Here is a 24,389-nt window from a genome sequence, read left to right as displayed (position 1 = left end):
TATATATATATATATATATATATATATATATAAAGAACATCTCAAACTTTAAAGCTCTATGTCCATATGAGCTATGATTATTACTATTTTCCTTTATCATGTGTTGGCTGGAAAAACCAAAAGATTTTATGTCTGTTTTACATATGTTAGGCTTTGGGTCCCTAGAGCTGTCAACAAAAAGTGACTTGTCTGTAGTTTTACACACATGATATCTTTCTGGCTAACTCCGAACTGTTATTGTGGCATTTTCTATAAAACTGTCCAGTATACTTAAAATTTTCTTAACACTTTATAAAAGAAAACAGTGATTTTGTTATGTTAGTTAAATGTTTTGACAAAATGTCAACTGCCATGACTTTGGAAGATTTTAAATTTACTGAAGGACTCTAATAAGAAATGGAGAACATGGAGGAAACGTGGTTGTTTCTCCTAATCCTTTATACTTCACAACTGCCATTGATCAGATTAGGATTGCCAAAGCCAAGCAGAAACTGCTACAGCATTCAATAGGGTTATGGCGTCATCTTAAGAGAAGACAAGACCACGACCTCATGGCAAATAGTCTGTGTAAAAAACTGTTAAGGAATTTGAGTGGAAAATTTTTTAAAAATCACAATTACTTGATCACTAGCATATGAAATTCAAGTAAAACTGAAATTTCATAACTAGTTGAAAAGTCTGCCTGAATACTTTTTCCAACATCAAACAACATAACTTTAAGGACTCTGTTATGCCTCTGTGTCGATGAAATGTTCAGGAACTACATTGAGAATACTTAAAGAGTACCATAACTCTTTAAGTTGATTTTATAAAGAAGGCTATGTTATCAGGTACAAGTTATGTGATCAGGTTGCTTTAGTAGTAATCAGCCATTATCTGGGACTTTGAAGACAATGATGCAAGCAATATTACCTCCAAAGGAAAGCTGATTGACCATTATCTTGTACTGAATGAAGAATATCTAATTTTAGATGGAACATACATTGGAAAACCTGACTATATTTCTTCACTGGATGAACCAGGATCCAGAAGTTGCACAGAAAATCTGCAAATTAAATAAGAAACAAGAAGCTGATGGAAAGGAATGCTATGATCACGCCAAGAAACTAAAACAAGTTATTGCTGACTTGCAAAAGGTTGGGGAGCATCTGCGAGAAAAAACATGTAAAAGCACTGTGCAGAGAAAAAAGTCTACAACTATGTAAAAAAGAAGATAAAAAAGTAAAGTACCAAAGGTCATTAGCAGTACCTTTTGTAATTCTAGTCTATTCTGATAGCCCTGTCCAAAATAAATCAGTGCATTCACCTCTGAGACATAAAGCATAAGACTGCCTTGAAAGTAGTAGGAACTTAAAAAAATGCTTCCTCACTGACAATGCGATAGTCCTCACTATTGGCCGGGATCAAAAAAATGCTCCAAATTGCTCCCTGCTGTTTAACTAGGAGTACTGAGATTTGGATTATCTTTTTAAAGTGTGGATTCTTGAATTCATTTGAGAAAATTTTAAGTCTTTTTTGTGAAATTTTGGTATGTTTGAAAAATCTTAAAATTTGATGCTCTTTTTTTCTGAGAATCCCCTTCTGAACAGAAATGTTATATTTCACCTTAACTTTAATTTATACTAAAGTCCTAATTTGAAGGTACAGCTGAATAGTTTGCTTGCTTATAAGCGTAAGTGTTGATTATCTATGCATTGATATGTACTGTTTTAAACTGGAAGGAGTAAGGAGGCTGTTAAGATCTTTAGTGTCTGGGTTTCAAGTGTTCAAATTTGATCTCTGAAGACATCTGTTACCACTACTTAAATTGACAGGATAAAGCAGCTAAGGAAACCTCACTTTGCACTATGAATAACTGGGCAGGGAATACGGTTAGGAACTACTTGTTAAATATTACAGGAAGGAATAGAGGGATCTGTATTTAAGTTAGCTATCATTAGTGGAACGTTGTACCATACTCTAGATTCTTCCCTGAAGAAGAGATAGAAATGGGGGGGTGGAACCAAGATAATGGAGTAGAAGCACTGACCTGTAGAAGATCCCCTCCGTAGTCCATAAAATACCTGCAAAAAATGACTCTAAATAAATTCTCGAACAGCAGAAGCCACAAAATGACAGAATTAAAAAGATTTACAGCCCAAGAGAGCCTGGAAGGCCAACAGAAAAGGTCTATTGCACCAGGTACAGAGCAGAGTGCAGCCTGGCCTTGGCCACAGAAAGTCAGGGACAGTACCTAAATAGGCCATGGGGGGGGGGGGGGGGTGGAATCACCCTCAGCAGCTGCAGTTCCCAGATTACTCAACCCACAAATGCTAAAGACAGCTTCAAAGGTCAGTAAGAAAGTTCTTTCACCTGCATGAGAAGGGAACAGGGTCTGGCCCCACTAGCAGCAGCAATTTTTGGAGCCCTTGACCTAAAGACCCTGGGGAAACTGAGCGGTTGATCTGGATCTCAGCCCTGAGTGTCTCTCCTGGGTTGAGGAAGAGTGCTGGCATGGTGGAGCTGGAGGCAGTTGTGGAGAGGGAATTGTACGCCCAGATCCTGGGCAGAACAGAGTACCTGTAGCTGCTCACAGACAAGAGCGCAGGTCAGGAGAGGAATAAACTCCTCTCCCTTGACTGTTCCATCTTGGAGGAACTGAGAATTTACAGGTCCCCAGAGTATACCCTCCTCTTGACAAAGGACTCGAAAGTCAAGTAACTGGCTAGGAAAATGCCCCCCAAAAAGGAAAAAAATTGGAAAAAGAAATGAGTTGCAAGAAAATTATGAAAAGCTAGTCAACAGCTTGCTAAAAGGGACCCCCAAAAAATGCTGAAGAAAATAGCACCTTTAAAAATAGGTTAACTCAAATGGCAAAAGAGGTCTAAAAAGCCAATGAGGAGAAAAATGCTTTAAAAGCAGAATTAGCCAAATGGAAAAGGAGGTTCAAAAGCTCACTGAAGAAAATAGTTCTTTAAAAATCAGAATGGAGCAGATGGAAACTAATGACTTTATGAGAAACCAAGAAATTACAAAACAAAACCAAAAGAATGAAAAAATAGAAAATAATGTGAACTATCTCACTGGAAAAACAACTGACCTGGAAAATAGATACAGGAGGGACAATTGAAAAGTTACGGGAATACCCGAAAGCCATGATCAAAAAAAAGAGCCTAGACATCATTTTTCATGAAATTATTACGGAAAACTGCCCTGATATTCTAGAACCTGAGGGTAAAATAAATATTGAAAGAATTCACCGATCACCTCCTGCAAGAAATCTGAAAAGAGAAACTCCTAGGAATATTGTAGCCAAATTCCAGGGTTCCCAGGTCAAGGAGTGTTGGGGGTGTAAGCTCAGTTTTCACGTGGACAGTCTCGGGCAGGTAAAAGTGAGGACTTCTAAACCTCAGAGTTCTCACGAGGCCCCCCAGAGAACAGCTGGGGATTGAGGCGTGAAATACGGGCTATCTTGTGTATTTCCACCTCTTCTCAGTGGGAAACTTGCTGGGGAGAGCATCCCACCCTTGAGATTGGTCATGATCTGAGCACACCTGTTGTTAATTAGCTAGGGGCTGAGAGCACACACGGTATTCACGTGCAAACTATGTGTGCGGGAGAGCTTAAGTAGGGACAGGAAAGCCTGAAGGGCCTCTTCTTGCTGCGGGGCCCTTAGAAGGAAGAGGGTCCCTCCCCTCCTCCGCTCCTGTCCTCTTGCTGTATGATCCTTGCCCCTTGGGAGGAGAAGAGTTCCTTTCTCCTGGGGAAGAATTCACCCTGCATACGGATACGTAACTAAGACCCTGAATAAAGCCTAACCCTTGTTTGACTCTGGAAAGTCTCTTCTCTCAATACGTTTATCCGGCTGATCGCTGAAGACCAGTACAAAGGTAAGAAGACTCGGGTATCCCATCGGCCTCTAGGCCAAACAAAGGAGAAAATATTGCAAGCAGCTAGAAAGAAACAATTAGAGTACTGTGGAAATACAATCAGGATAACACAAGTTAGCAGCTTCTACATTAAGGGACCGAAGGGCTCAGAATAGGATATTCCAGAAGTCAAAGGAACTAGGATTAAAACCAAGGATGATCTACCCAGCAAAACTAAGTATAATACTTCAGGGGAAAAAATGGTAATTCAATAAAATAGAGGACTTTCAACCATTCTGAATGAAAAGACCAGAGCTGAACAGAAAATTTTACTTTCAAACACAAGAATCAAGAGAAGCATGAAAAGGTAAACAGAAAAGAGAAATCATAAGGGACTTACTAAAGTGGAACTATTTACATTCCTACATGGAAAGATAGTATTAGTAACTCTTGAAACTTTTCTCAGTATTTGGGTAGTTGCAGGGATTATACATATTTATATACATGGACAGAGAGCACAGGGTGAGATGAATAGGAAGGGATGATATCTAAAAAAATAAAATCAAGGGGTGAGAGAGGAATATATTGGGAGGAGAAAGGGAGAAAGGTAATAGGGCAGGTTATCTCTCATGAAAGAGGGAAGAAAAACCTTTTTCAATGGAGGGGAAAAGAGGTGAGGTGAGAGGGAAAAAGTGAAGCTTACTCTCTCATCACACTTGGCTTAAGGAGGGAATAACATGCACACTCAATGTGGTATGAAAATCTATCTTACACTACAGGAGGGGAGAAGGGGATAAGTGGGCTGTGGCGGGATGATAGAAGGAAGGGCAAATGGGAGGAGGGAGTAATTAGAAGTAAACACTTTTGAGGAGGGACAAGGTCAAAAGAGAACAGAATAAATGGGGGGCAGGATAGGATGGAGGGAAATATAGTTAGTCTTACACAACATGACTATTATGGAAGTCTTTTGCAAAACTACACATATGTAGCCTTAAAAAAAAAAAAGAGAGAGATAGAAATGAAACTTTAAGAGTCCCTGTCCAAGGAAGATTGTCTGAAGATGCTACATGAGTAAAACTGACATATGAAGATGGAGAGCAAGCTAGAAACAAGCTAGGGCAAGGTAGTATGGCAAGTTGCTATTCTTTTTAAGAGAATTTCCCCATTCATGATTGAAAAGCTCTCAAATCCTAGACAGGATATGGTACTACAACAGTAGAGCAGTGAGGGGTAGGCTCCTGAAGTAAAGAAATAAAGGAAAGCAATAAGGTGTATCAAAAGACCAGCATTCAATTTGTTAAATCCCAAATCTGCATAACCTAATATTAGTGTTGGTACACTTGTAAATGTTAATTCAGTAGTGTGATGAACCCACAGAAAGTTTTTGTTCAACTAGTAACCTGTTACATTTACTGGCAGAGTAATTACTGAAAGTGAAACATTTTAATCTCATGTACAAATGGGAGTCCCTGGTTTTAAACTTGGAATTTTTAAAATATTCTGGTAACAGATAACGATGTCAATATAATCTGATTTCTTTGTGATAACCATGTATTTTTTTTTTACGTATTTAAAAATATTTTTTCCAGAAAGAGTCCATAGGCTTCAACCTGCCAAAACACTCAATAACACAAAGAATTTAAGAATCCCTCCTTTAAAGTGAATTCTAAGTGAGACGTTTTGATTTTAAGGGTTTGTGCTCCATTTCAAATAGTGATCATAATCCAAGAATATTTTAATAAACACTTTAATAAAAAAATTTTTAATAAAAATTAAAAATAATAAAAAAAAATAAAAAGCCAGATGTTGCCTGTTGGAAATGGCCAGCAGCACAACATGATTTAAGGTACTAAGACACAAATTCCAGTGGTCCAAAGTGTTAGCAGGTACTTAGAAGAAATGTGAGATTCATGTTTTGTGTATCTTAAATAAAAAGTGCTATTAACTAAAGGAGCATACTAGAGAATATTGATAAACATTTAAAGTCTGTATGTACAGAGTTTCTATCTGTGAAGTGGATAAGAAAAACCCACTTATAAGCAACATCTTAGTGACGACAAATCATTTCATCTAATATATAAAAACATACCTGACCAGGAACCATAAAGTTCTGCTTTTCTCTATTGCTAAGGAAATGCAGAATGAGTATTTCTCTGGTTTTGTGCTCCCCTGCCAGTATCTACTAAGACCAAGGGAGAGACTAAAAGCAAATTACTTAAGGAGGAAACAGCTTTGGCAGAAATTAATTCTAGAACTATTCCTTGCTACCCTCATGAAATCCTGTAGCCTGAGCATTGCCACCCCTACCACCTTCACCAATGCGGTATGGACATTTCAATCACACACTGATGAACATACTGGGGATCTTGAGGCCTGAGCAGAAATTTCAGTGGCAAAAACAAGTGATGTTTCTAATGTATATAGAACATGCTACCAAAATAATGATGTCATAGGCTTTACCTCAATAGTTGCTTATGTTTAGTAAGTCATGTTTTGACTGTCCACTGGCATATGTTGTGGAGTCTTAGAAGATGGAATAGATGCAGTACCTGACAGTCCATCTCTTTCAACTAAGACATCAGCTGAAAAAGGTTTGCTCCTTAGCCTCAGCTCAGAAAATCACTAACAGAAACAAGAAATATGAGTAAGATCAGGTTTACTGCAGAGTTCCTAATTATGGTGATAGAAAGTTTCTAAGGAATCTTGGCATACAGCAAATGCCTAAGATAGTGGAGCAATGTAAAAGTAACCTATGCAAAGTATCTGAAAAACAAGCCAACTTGTTTTTTCAACACTACACACTATACCCAGAGAAAGGTGATCCCTAAAAGATAATACACCACAATCCTTGATTGCTAAATGAGGAGTTGTATTCTCTGGCCAGCAGGAAGGATTGATATAGGAGTCAAAGAAAAACCTACTTAAAAGTTGCTTAGTTGGTTGACTATTGTTCTTTGTTCTTGAAGAAGACCAAAATTACATCACTATGATAAAGTCAAGTTTCAGTGTGTCCGACTGTGGCTGATCAGATCAATATGAGCTCGGAATGCTCTACCACAGATTGGGCACAGATTGTATGAACATTTGGGGTGAACACTCCAAATCTGCGCATCCTACGTTTTCTTTGTGCTCTCTCAATTCTGCTTTGCTACAGAGCACAGCACCCTTTCTGATGTGGGCACACCATGCTGAGAGGTCCTGTGCTAGTGTCTCCCATGTGGCACAATCAAATACAAAGTTCTTTAGAGTGTCCTTGTATAGCTTCTTCTGATCACCATGTGACTGCCTGTCCCATGTGAGTTCTCCATAAAATAGTCTTTTTGGCAAGTGTACATTTTGCATTTAAACAACATGGCCAGCCTATCAGAGTTGCACTCTCTGAAGCATAGCTTGAATGCTTGGCAGTTTAGTTCAAGCAAGGATCTCAGTGTCTGGTACCTTATCTGGTACCTTGCCAGGTGATCTTCAGAATCTTCCTAAGACAGTTCAAATGGAAGTGATTCAGTTTCCTGGCATGGCACTGGTAGACTGTCCATGTTTCACAAGCATAAGGCAATGAGGACAGCACAATGGCTCTGTAGACCTTCAGTCTGGCAGTGAGTCTAATACCTCTTTTCTCCCATACTTTTTTCTTTGCCCACTCTGTGGTTGAAACATGAAACTTAAAGGTTTCAGAAAGGGCTGCATGAACTAGATAATATTAAATAATAAGGATACAGAGTATGAATCTGATACTATACTATACAGAATGTCAAGGAAGTCAACCAAGTCTTTCTCAAATCCAGGAGTGGTGGTGGTGGTGGTTATTTAGTTAAGTATAAGGGGGTTAAACCTGGAGGTAGGCAGTCCCTTTTCCAGGCTTGCTTTCTAGCTGTGGAGACTTTGTAGGGAAGAGGAAACCCATAGATCCTAAATACTGTAATAGTTTGCCATCTCAAACTTAGATTCAATATTGAAGCCTTGTAGTTCTGTAGATGTTGGCTTGGGCCATCCACAAACTCAGGAGGCCCTGTTACAAATGGCAGGTTTTTTAGGCACTTATGGTTGCCCACAAAACTAAACAACAGACATTGTTGGAGTGCACATAGTGCATGTTTCTGCATAAAGCTGTAACATGTATCATTATGTGATATTTATGACTTATTTTCTATGCCATAAGCATTTTACTGCTATTATATTTCTGGACTATGTGATAGTATGCCACATAGGAGCTATGTATTTGGGCCACTCTAACTCTGCTATGTTTTTGTATTTCACAAGGTGTCTTTAGTTTATTTTGGAGTTCTTAACATGAGCTCTGGTAACACTAAAAAAAAATTTATAACTATTTGAAAATAACTGGTTTCCTTTATAATTGAATGTATTTTCTTTTATGTGTTTAAATTTTATTCTGAAAACAGGTCAATAGGCTTCAGACTGGCATAAAAAATACTGAGAACTACTGGTTTAATATGTCCTACAGTTTAATTGCTAAGTGCTCTTACTATTATTGTTGTACGCACTAATGTTAGTTGCATTTAGTTCTAGAGTGTCAACTCTAGAACTAGATATATAATCTAGATATATAATTTACACCTCCCCAATATAATCCATGCTAAGTTATGATAATGACACTGTTTACATATTGTTCAAGTACACTGCCTACTCTGTAGAGACTACAAATGTTTCACTGGAATGAGAACATAATTGGGAGTTATTCTAATAGGACATAAAAGGACAAAGCTATGGTTATGCCTGCAGCTAACACGCTAGCTCTGAGCATCAGAAGTTAGCCCTTCTCATAAAACATCAGAGAAAGTCAAAGGAGCCCACAAAATTCTAGCTGCAGTGATGATATGTGTGAAGAGCCAGAAAGAGGAGAGCGGCCGAGGGCAAAAGTATTAAGCTGACATGCAAATTTGGGGAAGAAGGAAAATGGATAAAGATGGGAAAATTAAGTAATACATTAGAGTATCTGGGCAAAGATCTGAGCTAATCATGCCTCACAAAGATGCTGACCTCTGCTATGTGTAAGATGAGTAGTAAGTGAGCAATTCTAGTGACAAGAACCTATTCTTTTAAAAGTTGATGAAAAGAGAGTAGGGCTATTTGTTATCTTTCTTGAAAGAGACACTAAAGATGTAGTATCCACTGTCTTTCAAGTTTTCTTCAAATTATTAAAAATCACAATTAGACAAATATATCCCTGCAAAACAAGTAACCTAGAAAATTACATTTCCAAAAGTTGGAAGATCTTCTATCTGCCTCCATATTCTAACTTCAAGCATTATCCAAAATTTTAACGTGGTCTTGTTTAAGAATCTAAAACTCTTGAGGAATATATGAACAAATTGAGATAATGCGGTTTATGGTTATTATTGCTGTAAGAAAACAATAAAAAAAAACCAGGAAGACAAACTGATGTAAAGCGAAAACCAAGAACAATGTAAACAAAAAGAACGCAAAGATAATCAAAATTCAGATTGAGGAAGAAACAACTCTCTTCTCTAAGTAAAGAAGCAGCACACTGAGGTACAGAATAAAAAATGCATTGTCAATGTGATCAATCTGTTGTTTTGCTAAAGTGTACTCTTTGTTACAAGGGAAAGTTCTATTGGGGGGTGGGGGTTTAAAAAGAGAAATGTTAAAAAAATATAATACACCAAAATGCATCAATAAACATTAAAAATGTTAAACTTCAAAAGCACTGCAACAATTCAATTCAACAGAGTATTTCATCTTTTCAGCACTGGGAGATAAATGGACCTACTGGAATAATTATAAAATGTTTGAGGACTAGATTTATTATTGAAAATATAACCATTTTTAGTGAGTACCCTAGAACAAAGTATATGAGTTAGGAGAAATCTATTACAATTATATTGCTTAAGCACAAGCCATATTGGACTTGAATTTCTCCATGAAGGCAACATTCAAGAACAATACACTCTACAAAAATAATATAAAGAACACAGAATACCTCTTGGAAACAATTCAGATCTGAAGTTGTCCCCTACAATAAATTTTTAAAGCATCTCTGACAGGAGGGATGAATGCTCTAATAAGGCAGTTTATGCACTTAATCCACGCTCCTTGTTTGTATAGTTCTGTCTAGCCCATATCTAGAACAAAAATTGCCTATTAATTTGAGGGGATGTCAGACCATACTGCTAGCAAGACACCAATTCAAAACTTAGTATTCTCATTTTTCATTTTAGACATCTTTTATTCATATTTCTTCCAATTACTCATGTCTGGGCCCCTGACCCAAAAGCAAGTTCTCTCTCCTTTCCACCAATAACAGTGAATATCCGTGGCTATCCTTTTCACAATACTAGTTGCACCCTCACTCATAGCCCCCCAACTCTTTGGGAGGAAAACCAGAATACTTCTTGCTCCCCAGTGCTGCTTCCAGACTTTCCTTATATCACTAAGCCACCTGCTCCTCCTTTTGGTTCACTCTATTTAAATTTATCACCAAAACAGATACTGGTGGCTGTTTTTTACCAACCACCCAGAATATTTTCCTTCCTTTCTCACTGAGTTTAATGACTGATTAATAGTCTCCCTCAATTCAACTCAATGCCCTCATGCTAGGGGACTTCAGGATACATATTAATGTTCTCTCAAATATCATAATTTTGCAGTTTCTCATACTCAAACCTTCCCACTCCACCTCAGCAATCCACACAGTTGGATGGTAAAGACATTTCAGACAGCTGAGCTCCTGCTCTGTTCTACTGATCTGTTGTTACAACAGTAAGGGAATTCATTAAACAAAGGCCCAGGATATTCCATACATTTCACCCAATATTACTGCTACCACATTGTGGCCGGAAGTAATGATACAAGGACACTCTCAAGGTCTCTCAAGAACTTTGGATTTGACTGTGCAACATGGGAGACAATGGCACAGGACTGCTCAGCATGGCGTGCCCACATCAGAAAGAGTGCTGTGCTCTTTGAGCAAAACAGAATTGAGACAGCACAAAGTAAATGCAGGATGCGCAAATTTGCGATATCCACCCCAAATATTCACAAGGACTATCTGTGTCCAACCTGTGGTAGAGCATTTCGAGCTTGTATTGGTCTGATCAGCCACAGTCAGATACAGTTTATCATAGTGATGTCATTTTGGTCCACTTCAAAGACAAAGGACAACAACCAACTGCTATCTATATGCCATTGCTTCTACACTGTAAATTATCATGCTTTCTTACACAACCTAAATGTAATGACACTTGTCTTAAACTCTCCTATGATCAATCAAAACCTAATATTTACCTCTATCTCAATGTTTGATTCCTTCTTTAGTCATTTCCTCTGTGTTATTAACTGACTAGTACTTTTCTTACTATATAAAAAACTTGCACCTATATTCATCTTTGGTTTGACTCGGCAGAGCAAACTTCTGTGAACTTCCTCATTGGTGAATGCACCATATTCCTTTACATATCCTAATAAAGGGCTGTGAGAACACCATTAGCAAATGAATGTTAATGCACATCCCTTACCTTGATTCCAATACTTAACATGATCTGGACCATGACAGATGCAGAGATAAAGAAAATACCTATTCAAAATTTTATTTAAAAAGGTCTTGCAAAACAATATCAACAATAAGAATCTGGAAATAAATGCTATCGTTTGTATTTGTACCTTGGTTTTAAAAAATACAAATACCTGGAGGATCAGAGATTTAGAAATAAAAACAGTAACAATTTACAAGGGCTAAAAGATTCAACAGTTTTGATGTCACTTATTTTTGAAAAATTCAACTTACCTTCTTTCCTTCTGAAGTGTCAGACTCATTATCTTCTTCTATATTGAGGAGATTTGCATCACTACATTAAAAAAAGGAAAAAGGACACTTATTAACACTGCCTCCTTCCTAGGCTTTCAGAAGAGAATAGCACTGGGCCCCACTCATGATTCACCTCCAAGTGAATTGACATTCCAAGACACAGTATCACCTTCAGCCAGGTGAAGTAGTTTGTGACTTGGATCCAGGGGAAACTGGGAACTATCTAATCATTTAGCTTCAGCAGGAACCTACTTTTATCCACAGAAACTCTGGCTGGACTTATGTCCCAATGGTTAGCATATGCCCAAGCCCTTCTCAATCTTCACTGTTTTTAGTTTTTGCAGGATTTGACAATGTTGGTCACCTTTTTGCACTTGATATAACCTTTTCTCTCTCTTTTTGGACGTTTTTCTCTCTTGGATCTCCTCCTCTCATGTGACTTTGTTTTCAGTCTCTTCTGCTAAATCTTAATCCACATCATGGTCACTACCTACAGTTATCATGGTCACTAACTGTGGGTATACCTCAAAGCTTGGCTCTGAGTCCTCTTCTTGCTGAACCCTTCCCCACTTGGTGATGTCATCAGCTCCCAGGGGTCCACATATCATCTCTATGCAGATGATTCTTAATCTACATACAGAAGTCTTCATTCTTCGCCAGGCTGTACTCTAGACTTTCTTCACTATACCCTAGGAATTTCTTCATTCTGGAAACTCAGTCAAGCCCCAGGAGTATCCTCCCCAGCCCTGTGGCCTCTCTCTCTCACTGGATTGCTCCTTTCAAAACCTCCATTTAAGGAGGATGCTCTGGGCTACTATGTCTTCATTCCTCTCCCAGTGAAAATCCTTCCCCCCAACACCATGTTCACCTTTTTATATATTGTCTTCCCCAATAGAAAGTAAGATCTTTGTGGACAGAAACTCTCTTTTCTTCTGCTTTGTGTTTGTATTCCCAATATTGAGCACAGTGACTACAAATCTTTGTTAACTTGTTATTAAATGAATATGTATTCAGACCTAGCATCTCACTTAGACATTTCAATTAGGACACTTCATTTCAAATTGAACATGTATGAAAGAAAATTCATTTTCCTTCTCTCCCAAATCCATCCCCCTCTTCCACACTTCCATATTACCATTATCCAGGTTTACATGGACTCATCTCTCTCCTTCACCTCAGATAATCAACTGGGTGTGAAAGATTATCCTTTAACCTCTACATTTCTCACATCTGCCCCCTTTTCTCTATCACACTGTCACCACTGTACTTCAGGACCTCATCACCACTAAACTACTACAACAGCCTCCAATTGGTTCCCCTATCTCAAATCCCTTCTACTACAAATCATTCTCTACTTGTGACACAAGGTAATTTTATACAATTGCAATTCTATCTATGACACTTTCCTACTCAAACTCCAGGGGGGTCCTTTATAACCTCCAGGACCAAATAAAAAGTCATCTGTATAATGTTTAAGGCTCTCTGCAAAGTGTATAACTACTTTGGAAAACAATTTGAAATTATACAAATAAAGTGACTAAAATGTCCATATCTCTTCACCTAGAGATTCCACGAGATTTAAACACCAAGAAGGCCACATATATTCCAAAATATGACAGAACTTTCTGTGATAAGAAAAGAATCAGAAGCAAAGTAGATGACCACTGATTGGGGAATGGCTAAATAAATTGCAGCTTACAAGTGTAATGTACTATTATATTCATTAAGAAATGATGAATGCAGAAAAGCATTTGTGACTTTACCAGTCAGATGGAGGATAAGACATTTCCCTCTGATCGCTATGACCTCTCAACCTCTCCAAAACACAAATTATTTGCCAAAGATAAAGCAACTTCAGCTGTCTCCATGGTGTGTGACAGTAGTGTTAAATTCAAATAGAAGTGGAGGGCCACTAAACAATACATAAGGATTCCTGTGGAGTACGTAATGACTGAGTTTGAAAATTTGGTATTATCTATGATTCATTAAGTTTTCATTAATTTTGTCAAATACTTTAAAATACATCTTAATATGGTTCAGATTGCACTCAAGGATCAGAGAATATGTCTAGCCCTCCACCTTGTTGGTCACATCATCATAAATAATATTTTAAAAGAAAAAAATGGATCAAGGAAGTAGAGAAGGAGATATCTTCTTTTATTTCTTCTGTGGAGTCATGGCTTATTCTTTTTATTTTGCAACATTCTCTGATTGTCTTACAGTTTTTTCTTGGTTCTGCATTCCTCATTCTTTATCTGATTCTGTAAATCTTGCCATTCTTCTCTGCATACATCATTCTTCACAGCACTCTAATACTAATATTTCGGTCACAGGAGACAATCAATGTCATGGCAGTTGTGTTCTACACTACAAAAGATCTACGGAGGAGTGTAGAGGAACAGAGGGAAAAGGGCAGGAAAACTTCTGGGCTTCAAATAGAGATCAACTTCAACTTCCAGTCCCTCCCAGAGCCTTAGACAACCAAATTACAGAAATCAATTCTATCAAGCCTATAGACCTAGTGTGGTACTAGGACAGAGAACAGAGGAATAGGAGAAATAAGAGAGGACACCAGGAAAAGGAACCATGGAATGGATAGGAGTTGGGGCTGGGGAGGGAGGTACTCCATCAAGTTTGAAAGAAAGAGCTCAGCACCCACCTGAGCCCTTTTCTGTTCCCCCAAAAGTCACTTGGGCAGCAACCTTACCTGGAGAACATGACTGCCTGGTGTGGAAAGATGCTGACATGTTTTAAGAGCCAGCCCCCAAGGAAACCACTTTCAGGGGAAGACAGAAAGTAAACAGCAATAGAAAATAGTGGGGGTGGGGGCACATGGAGATTGAAATTACTGAAGATCACAAAAAGAAAACTCAATCAATCAACAGATATTAACACTAACAGAAGGAAATATGGCCTCCAGATCTAATTCAGGCATCTATGAATAAATAATACAAAACCAATCATCTTTTTAAAATTATACTATGTTATGGAAAGGCTTGTTTTATTCAACAAATTAAAAATAAAAAAAAGAAAATGATTCTGTGGGAAACAAGGAAGGAGAGTTCTATTTCCACAGAGCTAAAACTCATCCCAGTTTTAAGTGATCAGCGTTGTGACCCAACATGGTCAGAAACTTATGCACAGGCTTGATGACCTGTTTTAGAGGCAACCTATCAGAGAGGAGAATATGAACTCACGAGGCCAGTGGATGGTGTGGCAAGGAGTCCAAAATTTGGAACAGTATAAAGGGCTTGCTTTGGGCAAGATAAACTGTAGTATTCCTGTAGCCTTTCTTGAGAGCTACTGGTTCATTCAGGGGAATGAACATAAAGGTTAATAAAAAGCTTTCCTGATTTCATAAGTATTGTTCTTTGTTTAGGGCGAATTATGTTTCTCACAGTTAGGGGCTTGTTGGTTGGGCTCATTTCTAGCTTGATAACTTGATAAGACAGAGGGCCCTGTGGAATGTGAGGAGAACATGAAATCATAACAAGCTGTTCCTGACAGGTTCAAAAGAAAAATGAAAATTTTTTTATAGCCGTATTTATGGCCTGCACAGTAAAAATCAAAGGCAAAATAGAAAAACTGGAATCTTTAAAGGGAGAGAACAAATCATTGGGAATACAACCTAGAAGAAAAGGAAAAAACAAGCACATTTAAAGAAAATGTGCTCACTTAAGCAGGCAAAATATACTTGATCTCTAAGACAGAAGTGTAGAGACAGCCTAAGGGTTTCTCGGAAGAATACCACAAAAGAATAAAACCAGAACACCATAATGTAAGAAATAATTCAAGAGAACTGTCTAGAATTTCTTAACACAGAAAACAAAGTATCAATGGAAAGAATACATAAATAGCCTCTAGGAAAAAATAAAACTAACATGAAAGCCAAAAAAACTAAGGCTGCAAACTCCAAGACATATAGATGTTAAATTCAACAATTCATTTAAGAAACAAGTTCATATTTTAAAAAATAGAAGGAATTTTGAATTACACGGACTTTTCTATATGCACCAGAAAATAGAGAAGGGAATAGTAAAATGTATTCAAAGAGCAACAGAGCTCAGGATGCAGCACAGGTTGACCTACCCCTAGCAAATCTGAGCTTAAATGAAAAAAAAAAAAAAAAGATAGACTTTCAACTGTAAAGAGGCATTTGAAATACTCTTGAAAAGAAAACCAGATCTAAGAAATGATGTGCTTCTTGAATACGTCACACAACAGAAATGCAGAAGCGATGAATGAAAGCAGCAATCTTTCATTCATGGTTGCTGACAACAAGGATAACAACAGCAATAGAGTGACAAAAGAAAGATTAGTAAGACAATTCTTTCTTAAATGTGGAAGTAAGATAGAGGTAGCAGAGAAGAAGTTAGTCTATGGCATTATGAACAGAACTTGAAGAAATCTTGCCTAACTACAAGTGAATCAAGATTTTGTGGAACTACATTATAAGAAGAAAAGGATCCGTGAGGCAAAGGAGTTGGGTGTTGGGGAAGTTTAAAGAGCAAGAGGATAGAGGGGAGTAAATGATATGCAGTGACCAAAACTAGGACAGGCAGTGAGGTGAAGGTTATCCCTCCTGTCTCTCAAGGTGAAGAGCCTACAGGGGAATGGGTAAAGGGGGGGATTAAAAATAGGAGAGGGGTAGAGCACCCTTGTTTGGTGCTAGAAAAGGTTTCCACTGATAAATTCTCCTCTCCTAAGGATGGGGGGTGGGGAAGAGATGCAGCTAAGTGACACAGTGGATAAGGCACTGAGCTTGGCATTAAGAAAACTCATCTTCACAAGTCCAAATCTGGCCTCAGACACTTTGTGACTCTAGGCAAATCACTTAATCCTGTCTGCCTCCATTTCTCACCTGCAGTATGAGTTGGAGAAGGAAATGGCAAACCATTCTTGTTACCTCTGCCAAGAAAACCCCAAGGGGTCATGAAGAGTTGGACACAACTGAAATGACTAACAACAAAGCAAAGGGAGAAGGTTTGTGAAGGGAGATGAAGACTTTATGCTATGTGGGGTCTTGGGTTTAGTGCTTGAAAAAACTTCTTGTATTACTTGGGATGGAATTCCTTGGGGCAACTGGCTTTAGCCCTGAGGATGGGTGGACAACGACACAGGGAGGAGGTTTTGAGGTAAATGAGGGAAAGAAAGCAACCAGGGGGAGGATACAGATCAGGAGTGGTCTGCATAATCAGGCACAACATGGTAGGGAAGAGCTCCTACAGTGTCCTGTTACAAGCAGGAATTGTCATTGTTCTAGAAGTGTGTTAAAGTGGAAAAGGGGAATCAATGGGGCAAACTGTTGAAGGTGGAAGTAGAAACTGCTTAGAAAAGAGAGCACAGAACAGCTACCTCAGAAGCTCTGATTCCATGATGAATACAAAAAATTGAAACAAAAAATAGCTAATTATAGGGGTCCTAACCAGAGAATGAAAGTCTCAAGTAGGCAGAAAGAAAAGCTGGATAATGAAGAAAATGAGAAAAATCTTTTCTGGAAAAGGGTGCAAAAAATAAAAATTTAAAAACCAATGAACAAGACTAGCTGAAGAGGAAATCTACTTTAATTGAGAGGAAAAATATGAGTGGGAAAAGAATTATAAAAAAATGAGCAAAATCTCAAAGAGAAAGGGTAACAAATGGGTGGGGAGAGTAAGGAGATAAATGGAAGAAAACCAGTGGGGACAGGGCCAAAGGATTAAGTTAAAGTAATTGTAAAGACCTAATATTGTGTTTACAGTAGAAAAGGAGAGGGGAATCATAACTTAGAAAAAACCATCATTAGACACAAATGGAGGAAAATATAAACCTAACACATAACCTTAAATATTAATGAATTAAACAATCCAATAAAATGAAAAAGTGACAAGACTGTAAAAGAAAACAAAAACCTACTCCTAACTGCTGCTTACAAGAAATACTTTAAAAAAAAAAATAAAGACATAACACAAAATAAAACTGTGGGGATGGAAAAACACTTACTATGCACCAAGTAAATCTAAAAAAGCCATAGTTGCAATCATTTTGATACAGCAAAAACAAACATTCAAAAAATAAAAATGGATAAACAAGGAAACTACTATACTGAAAGGAACCATAGTCAACTAATATCAGTAATAAATGATCCAAATACTTTACAAATTCATAAAAGAAACATTAACTCAACTACAAGAAAACATAATTATAGTATGATAATGGCAAAAAGCTCAATATGCCTCTCTCAATTTTGGATAAGTATAATAAAGATTTTAAAAAAGGAAACTATGGAATTAAAATTACTTGAGAAAAGTAGAGATAAAAGACTTGTGGTGTCTTCTAAAAGAGATTGCAAAAGAATATGCATATTTCTCAGTACCATATGGAACTTTTACAAAAAGTAACCAGAGCACAGAGACAGTGCAAATAAAAACAAAAATGCAGAAATAGTAACTATTTACTAATAGTAACTAGTGCATCCCCCTAGAGATCATACAAACAATAGCTTGTGAAAGAATAAGATAATGATAAAACACATCACAATTTTTGAGATCCAGCTAAATCACACTCCTCTGAGGTAAAAATCATCTACCCACAAACATAAATTGGAAACAAAATCCCACAAAAATGATTTTAAAAAATTAAAAGCTGGTTGTTGAAAAGAGTAATAAAATTGATAACACTTTACCTAATCTGCCTAAAGAGGACAGAAAGTAACATCAATAAAATAGTAAATGAGGTGAAATCACAACAAAAAATAGAAGAAATAAAAAGAATAATCACAATACATTATGTATATATTATGCCCACAAAACAGAATACAAAAAAAAGGAATGCCTTCAAAAAATGTAAAATGCCCAAACTACCAGAAGACAGAGATATTAAACAATTCAATATCAGAAAAGGAAATTGATACAACAGTAAAGGAGCTACTAAAGAAAAATACTCCTGGTATTTATTGATGGGTTCACAGAACTTTTAAAGAACAGTTAGTTCTTTACTTAGTACTCATAATTCACTAAACATTCTCAAAAGTTGAGAAAGCATTTCACCAAAATCCTTTTATGAGACAAATGTTGTCCTAATGCCTACACCAGGGAAAGATAAAATACAGAAGGAAAACCACATGCCAGTGTCCTGGAGGGCAGGGACTATCTTTTGACTCTTTTTCTAACCCCAGAATTTAGCATGGTAGTTGACACACAGGAGATACTTAATAAATGTTTACTGACTGATAGTATTTTACTGAATACTGATTAAAAAATTTTAAACAAAACCTTGTCAGAAAGATTACAGTGATTTATCCAAGAAATCATTTATTATGACCAAATGGGATTCAAAGATACTTCAACACTAAGAAAACAATAGACACAATTTATCATATTAAAAACCCAAAGAATCAAAATTGCATGATCATTTCCACACATGCAGAAAAGGCCTTTGTCAAAGTACAGTATTCTTTTATGTTTAAAAACCCTACAAAGCAAGGATGTCCACACTCCCTACTACTATGGCATAGTTCCAGAAATGCTAGCAACGACAACAAAGACAAGAGAAAGAAATTAAAGGAATAATAGATAGGTAAAATGGATATAAAACTATAGCTATTAATTTTGCTTTTAATTTTGATACCTCTTTATGACTTAATAATAAAAAGGATGTATGGTTTTTATCAGCTGTCTCCAAAGGAATCTCTTGTTATGTAGGGAGTAAAGCAAAGTTCTTTGTTCAATTCAAACATGAGATTGGTAGCTACTTCCAAAAGTGAAAAGGCAATTTCATTTAATTCATTTCCCTGTAACTGAGAACTTTTGAGTGTCTTCTCCCATTACCTAGGATTATGATGTGGGGCTACAAAAATGTAACAGTTATTTTTTTTGTGAATGGCAGTTGTCAGCAGAAATGCATAAAGAGGTATATTCAGAAGAAGAATTAGTATGTGCTTATATATACATTTTAAAGAGACTTGGTTTTCTAAAGTTGATATTGTGAGTTATTTATGTGGAACAGCCTGATGTTTGGAATTTTCTCAAAATAAAAAAATATATTAAACCAGGAAAAAAAACCTATAACTATTGCCTGATAATATGATGCTAGAAAAATCCCAGAGAATCAGTGAAGATATTGAGACAATAAATACCCTCAGCCAACTTGCAGGCTACAAAATAAAATCTCAAAAATAAACACTATTTCTATATATGACAATGACAAAACTCTAGAAGCAAAAACTGAAATGGAAATCCCATTCCAAATAACTACAAAATGAACAAAATATCTGGAGACTGACTTACCAAAACACAGAAAAAATTTATATAAATTCGCTTAAAAAGTATTCCTTCATTTAGCTTTTTGATGCTATTTGACTCAAATTATGAAGGAGATACAGAACTTGATAAAACAAGAACAAAAATCTTTCGGAAAAAACAAAAAAATCTAGAATATCAAGGGAAATGATGAAAAGTAATGGAGATGAAGAGGAAATAGGACTTCCAGACCTCAAACTTTATTATAAACCAGCAGTCATCAAAATCATGTAGTAATGGAACACAGCAGACAAGGGACAATCGGAACCAATGCAGCTCAGTAACTCAGTGTTTGATAAAGTCAAAAACCAACAGAAATCACTGTATATGATTTTTAAAAAGAATGCTGGGGAGAGGGGGGAACAATATGACAGAAATATGGCTTAAGCCAACTTCTTATATCACATTCCACAAGACATCAGCTTCAATGTTAAAGATCAAGGTGCTGTAAAAAATGATGAGGAGGCTGAAACATGAAAAGTATGGAAAGATTTGCATGAAATAACAAAGAGTGAAATGAACAGAACCATGTATACAGGAATAGCAATACTATTCAAAGAATAACTGTGAATGACTAAATTACTCTGCTTATTATAAATACTCAAATCAACTACAAGAACTATTAAGGAAAATGCTATCTACTTCCAGAGAAAGAATCAATAAATAGAAATATGCATAATGTGGTGCTTTATGTGTGTATGTAAACACACATACATATGTGTGTATGTGTGTTTGTGTCAAATGGTGGCCTATAGCACAAGGTGAGGAGAGAGGCAGTTCAGAAATTAAAAATGTAACAAAAAAAGAAAGTTAAAAAATATTTAAAGATTAAACTACAAAAAATTAGAAAGAAGCAGAACATATATCTCTCACAGCTATGGGTAGAAACTATTTTTTTCCTTACTTTATTAATATTTTATTTTTTCCCAATTACATGCAAATACAATTTTAACATTTTTTCCTTCAAATTTTGAGTTCCAAATTTTCTCCCTCCCTCCCCTCTTGAGAAAGCAAGCAATTTGACACAGATTATATATTTGTAGTCATGCAAAACGTTTCCATGTACGTCATTCTATAAAAGAAAACAGACAAAAACCCCCAAGAAAATAAAGCAAGTAAAGTAAAAGAAAAAGAATCTTTGATCTGCATTCAGGCACTACCAGTTCCTTCTCTGAAGATGAACAGCAACTTTCTTCCTAAGTCCTACAGAACTGTCTTGGATCATTGTATTGCTGAGAATAGGTAAGTTATTCATTGTAGATCAAAAAAATACAATATTAATGCTACTGTGTACAATGTTCTAGGGGACACATTCTCAAACTAGAGATGGGGGCAATTATAAATGACAAAATGGACAACTGTGATTACATGAATTTAAAAAGCTTCTCCACAGACAAAACTAAGGCACCCAAGATAGGAAGGAAGTGTTAAAATGGGTGAGAAAAATCTGTATCAAATTTCTTTGATAAGATATATAAAACACATACATACACACACACACACACACGCCATTCCTCAAAAGATAAAAAGGACATAAACAGTTCTTAAGAGAAATTAGCAAAGTAGCTATAGATATAAAATAAAACCACATAAATCATCAGCATTTCTATATATCACAACCACATGAAAGAAGACTATACTAATCACTAATAATAAGAAAAATGCAAATCAAAAGAACTCTGAAATTCACCTCATATCCTACAAATTGGCAACGATAAAAAAAAATGACAACAGACAAATTTGGAGGGGGTTAAAGAAAGACAGGTACACTACCACATTGTTGATGGAGTTTTGAAATGACAATCATTTTGGAAAGCAATTTGGAATTATGTAAACAAAGAGACTAAAATGTCCACACCTGTGAGTATTTACCAAGGTTACACTCCATTGAAATTCTGGACAAAAATACCAAAAATACACCAAAATATTTATAGTGGCACTTTCTGTGATTGTAAATAGGAAACAAAGTAGATGCCCAATGATTGGGAAATAGCGGAATAAACTGCTGAACATGAATATATTGGACTATGTGCTGTGAGAAATGATACATGAACCACCAGCAAGTATTATTTGTAATGAGAATAAGCTAGAAACCTTCCCAATAAGATCAGGAGTGAAAAAAGGATACCCATTATTACCAATATTATTCAATATGGTATCACAAATGCTAGCAACAGCAATAAAAAAAGACACTTAAGTAATCAAAATGGTCAATGAGGTAATAAAACTATTTCATTTTGCAGATGATATGATTTACTTGGAAAAATCCTAGAGATTCAATTAAAGATCTAGTTGAAACAATAATTTTAGCAAAGTAGCGAGATATAAAAATAAACCTACATAAATTGAGATATTAAGAGATACCTCATTTAAAATAACCATATACAGCATTAATACCTGGGAGTATAACTACCAAGACAAACCCAGGAATTACATGAACATAAAACACTTTTTATACAAATAAAATCAGATTTAAATAACTGGAGAAATATTGTTCATGGATGGGCAGAGACAATGTAATAAAAATGACAATTCTGCCTAAATTCACTTACTTATTCAATGCCATCTCAATTAAATTATCAAAATACTATTTTATTGAACAAGAAAAAATAAAATTTGCTTTAGAAGAACAAAAAGGCCAAGATATCAAAGAAATTAATGAAAAAAAAATAACACCAAAACAGAGGTTTAGAGTACCAGCTCTTAAGGGGTATTATAAGACAGTAATTATCAAAATTACCTGGAACTGTCTAAGAAATAGAAAGATGGGTTGGTGGAACAGAGTAGATATACCATACACAGTCACAAATGATCACAGTGACTTTGTGTTTGACAACTGTAAAGATTTAAGCTTTTGGGATAAGAATTCACTATTTGGCAAAAGAAAAAAAAATGTTGGAAAAACTGGAAAGCAGTCTGGCAGAAATTGAGTATTTTACCCCAGGTACCAAGATTAGGTCAAAATGGATTAGATGACCTAGATATAAAGGGAGATATCATAAGAAAATTAAGAGCATGGAATACATTACCTATAAGACTCATGGACAGGAGAAGAGTTTATAAATAAAAAACAGAGAACATTGTGAGATGTAAAATGGATAATTTTGATTACATTAAATTAAAAAGGTTTTATAGAAATAAAACCAATGTAGCCAAGATTAGAAAGAGAGTTGAAATCTGAGAAACAGTCTTTACAGCAAGTGTCTCTGATAAAGGCCATATATCTCAAATATATAACTTTGTCAAATTTATAAAAACATAAGTCATTCCCCAACTGATAAATGGTCAAGGACATAGGCAGTTTTTGGAAGAAGAAATCAAAGCTATAGTCAGATGAAAAAATGCTCCAAATCATTACTGATTACAGAAGTGCAAATTAAAACAACCTTGAGGTATTATCTCACACCTATCAGATTGGCAAAAATCATAGAAGAGGAAAATGACAAATGTTGTACGATGCATGGGAAAATGGGGACACTAATACACTGCTAGTGGAATTGGTAACTGAGCCAACCATTCTGGAGGATAATCTGGAATTATGCCCAAAGACTAATAAAACTGTAAGCTTTGACCCAGCAATACCACTAGCAGATCTGTTTCACAAGGTGACCAGAAAAAGAACCTATATACTCCAAAATATTTATAGCAACTCTCTTTGTGTTAGCAAAAAACTAGAAATTGAGGGGATGCCCATCAACTAGGGAATGCCTAAACAAGCTATGGTATATGGTTGTGATGGAAAGCTACGGTGCTTAAGAAACAATGATCAGGTTGATTTGAGAAAAACATGGAAAGACATGCCTGGAATAATGAGGAGTGAAATGAGCAGAACCAAGAGAATGTTGTATATGGTAACAGTAACACTGTCTGAAGAATAATTATGAATGACCAAGTTATTTTGAATATTGTAAACACTCAAGCCAACTATAAAGGATCTATGAAGGAAGACCCTAAACCTCCAGAGAAAAAACTGATAATACAACTATGCATAATATGGTTTTACATATATATATATATATAGGTATATGTATACCTATGTATATATGGGAGGGATATAATTTGGAACTTAAAATGTAACAAAAAATAAACTGAATTAAATTTAAAAGAAAATGACATATTTAATAAAGACAGAGAATCATGGAAAGTTCTATATGAACTGATGCAGAGTGAAGTATGTAGAGCCATGGAAACAATATACACAACTACCAACAATGTAAATGGAAATAACATCCATCTCCATGTAAAATTAATACATCAAAATTATAAAGATAATGCATGACTTGAAATGAAGAGGTGAGAAGATACTCCCTCAACTCACCCTCCTTTTGTAGAGGTAGGAGGTCCCCAGGTCTTACACATTTTTTTGGACTTTTTCCAAGTACAATCGATTGTACTGACTCTTCCTTCCTTAAAAAAAACCCACTATCTATTATATGAGATGGCTTTCTAATAGGCAGAGAGGAAGAGATACTGGGGATA

At 36.1% G+C, this 24,389-nt stretch overlaps 1 protein-coding gene across 9 annotated transcripts in view; it reads right to left on the bottom strand.

Moving 5' to 3' along the window:
- SENP6 (SUMO specific peptidase 6) overlaps window positions 1-24,389 on the bottom strand; it is a 124,466-nt gene that overhangs the window by 68,547 nt on the left and 31,530 nt on the right. For 7 of the 9 annotated variants that reach the window (XM_072642636.1, XM_072642637.1, XM_072642639.1 and 4 more), the window contains one exon: window positions 11,611-11,671. In XM_072642636.1, coding sequence (XP_072498737.1) covers window positions 11,611-11,671 — 61 coding nt within the window. Of the gene's footprint in view, window positions 1-912; window positions 1,007-2,029; window positions 2,064-11,610; window positions 11,672-24,389 lie in introns of those variants that run through there. The other 2 variants (XM_072642640.1, XM_072642641.1) reach the window with 2 other exon arrangements.

This window comes from Notamacropus eugenii, chromosome 2, assembly GCF_028372415.1.
Source record: "Notamacropus eugenii isolate mMacEug1 chromosome 2, mMacEug1.pri_v2, whole genome shotgun sequence".
NCBI lineage: Eukaryota > Metazoa > Chordata > Mammalia > Diprotodontia > Macropodidae > Notamacropus > Notamacropus eugenii.
The sequence above is the reverse complement of the archived record's forward strand: the minus strand, read 5'-3'. Positions and strand labels throughout refer to the sequence as shown.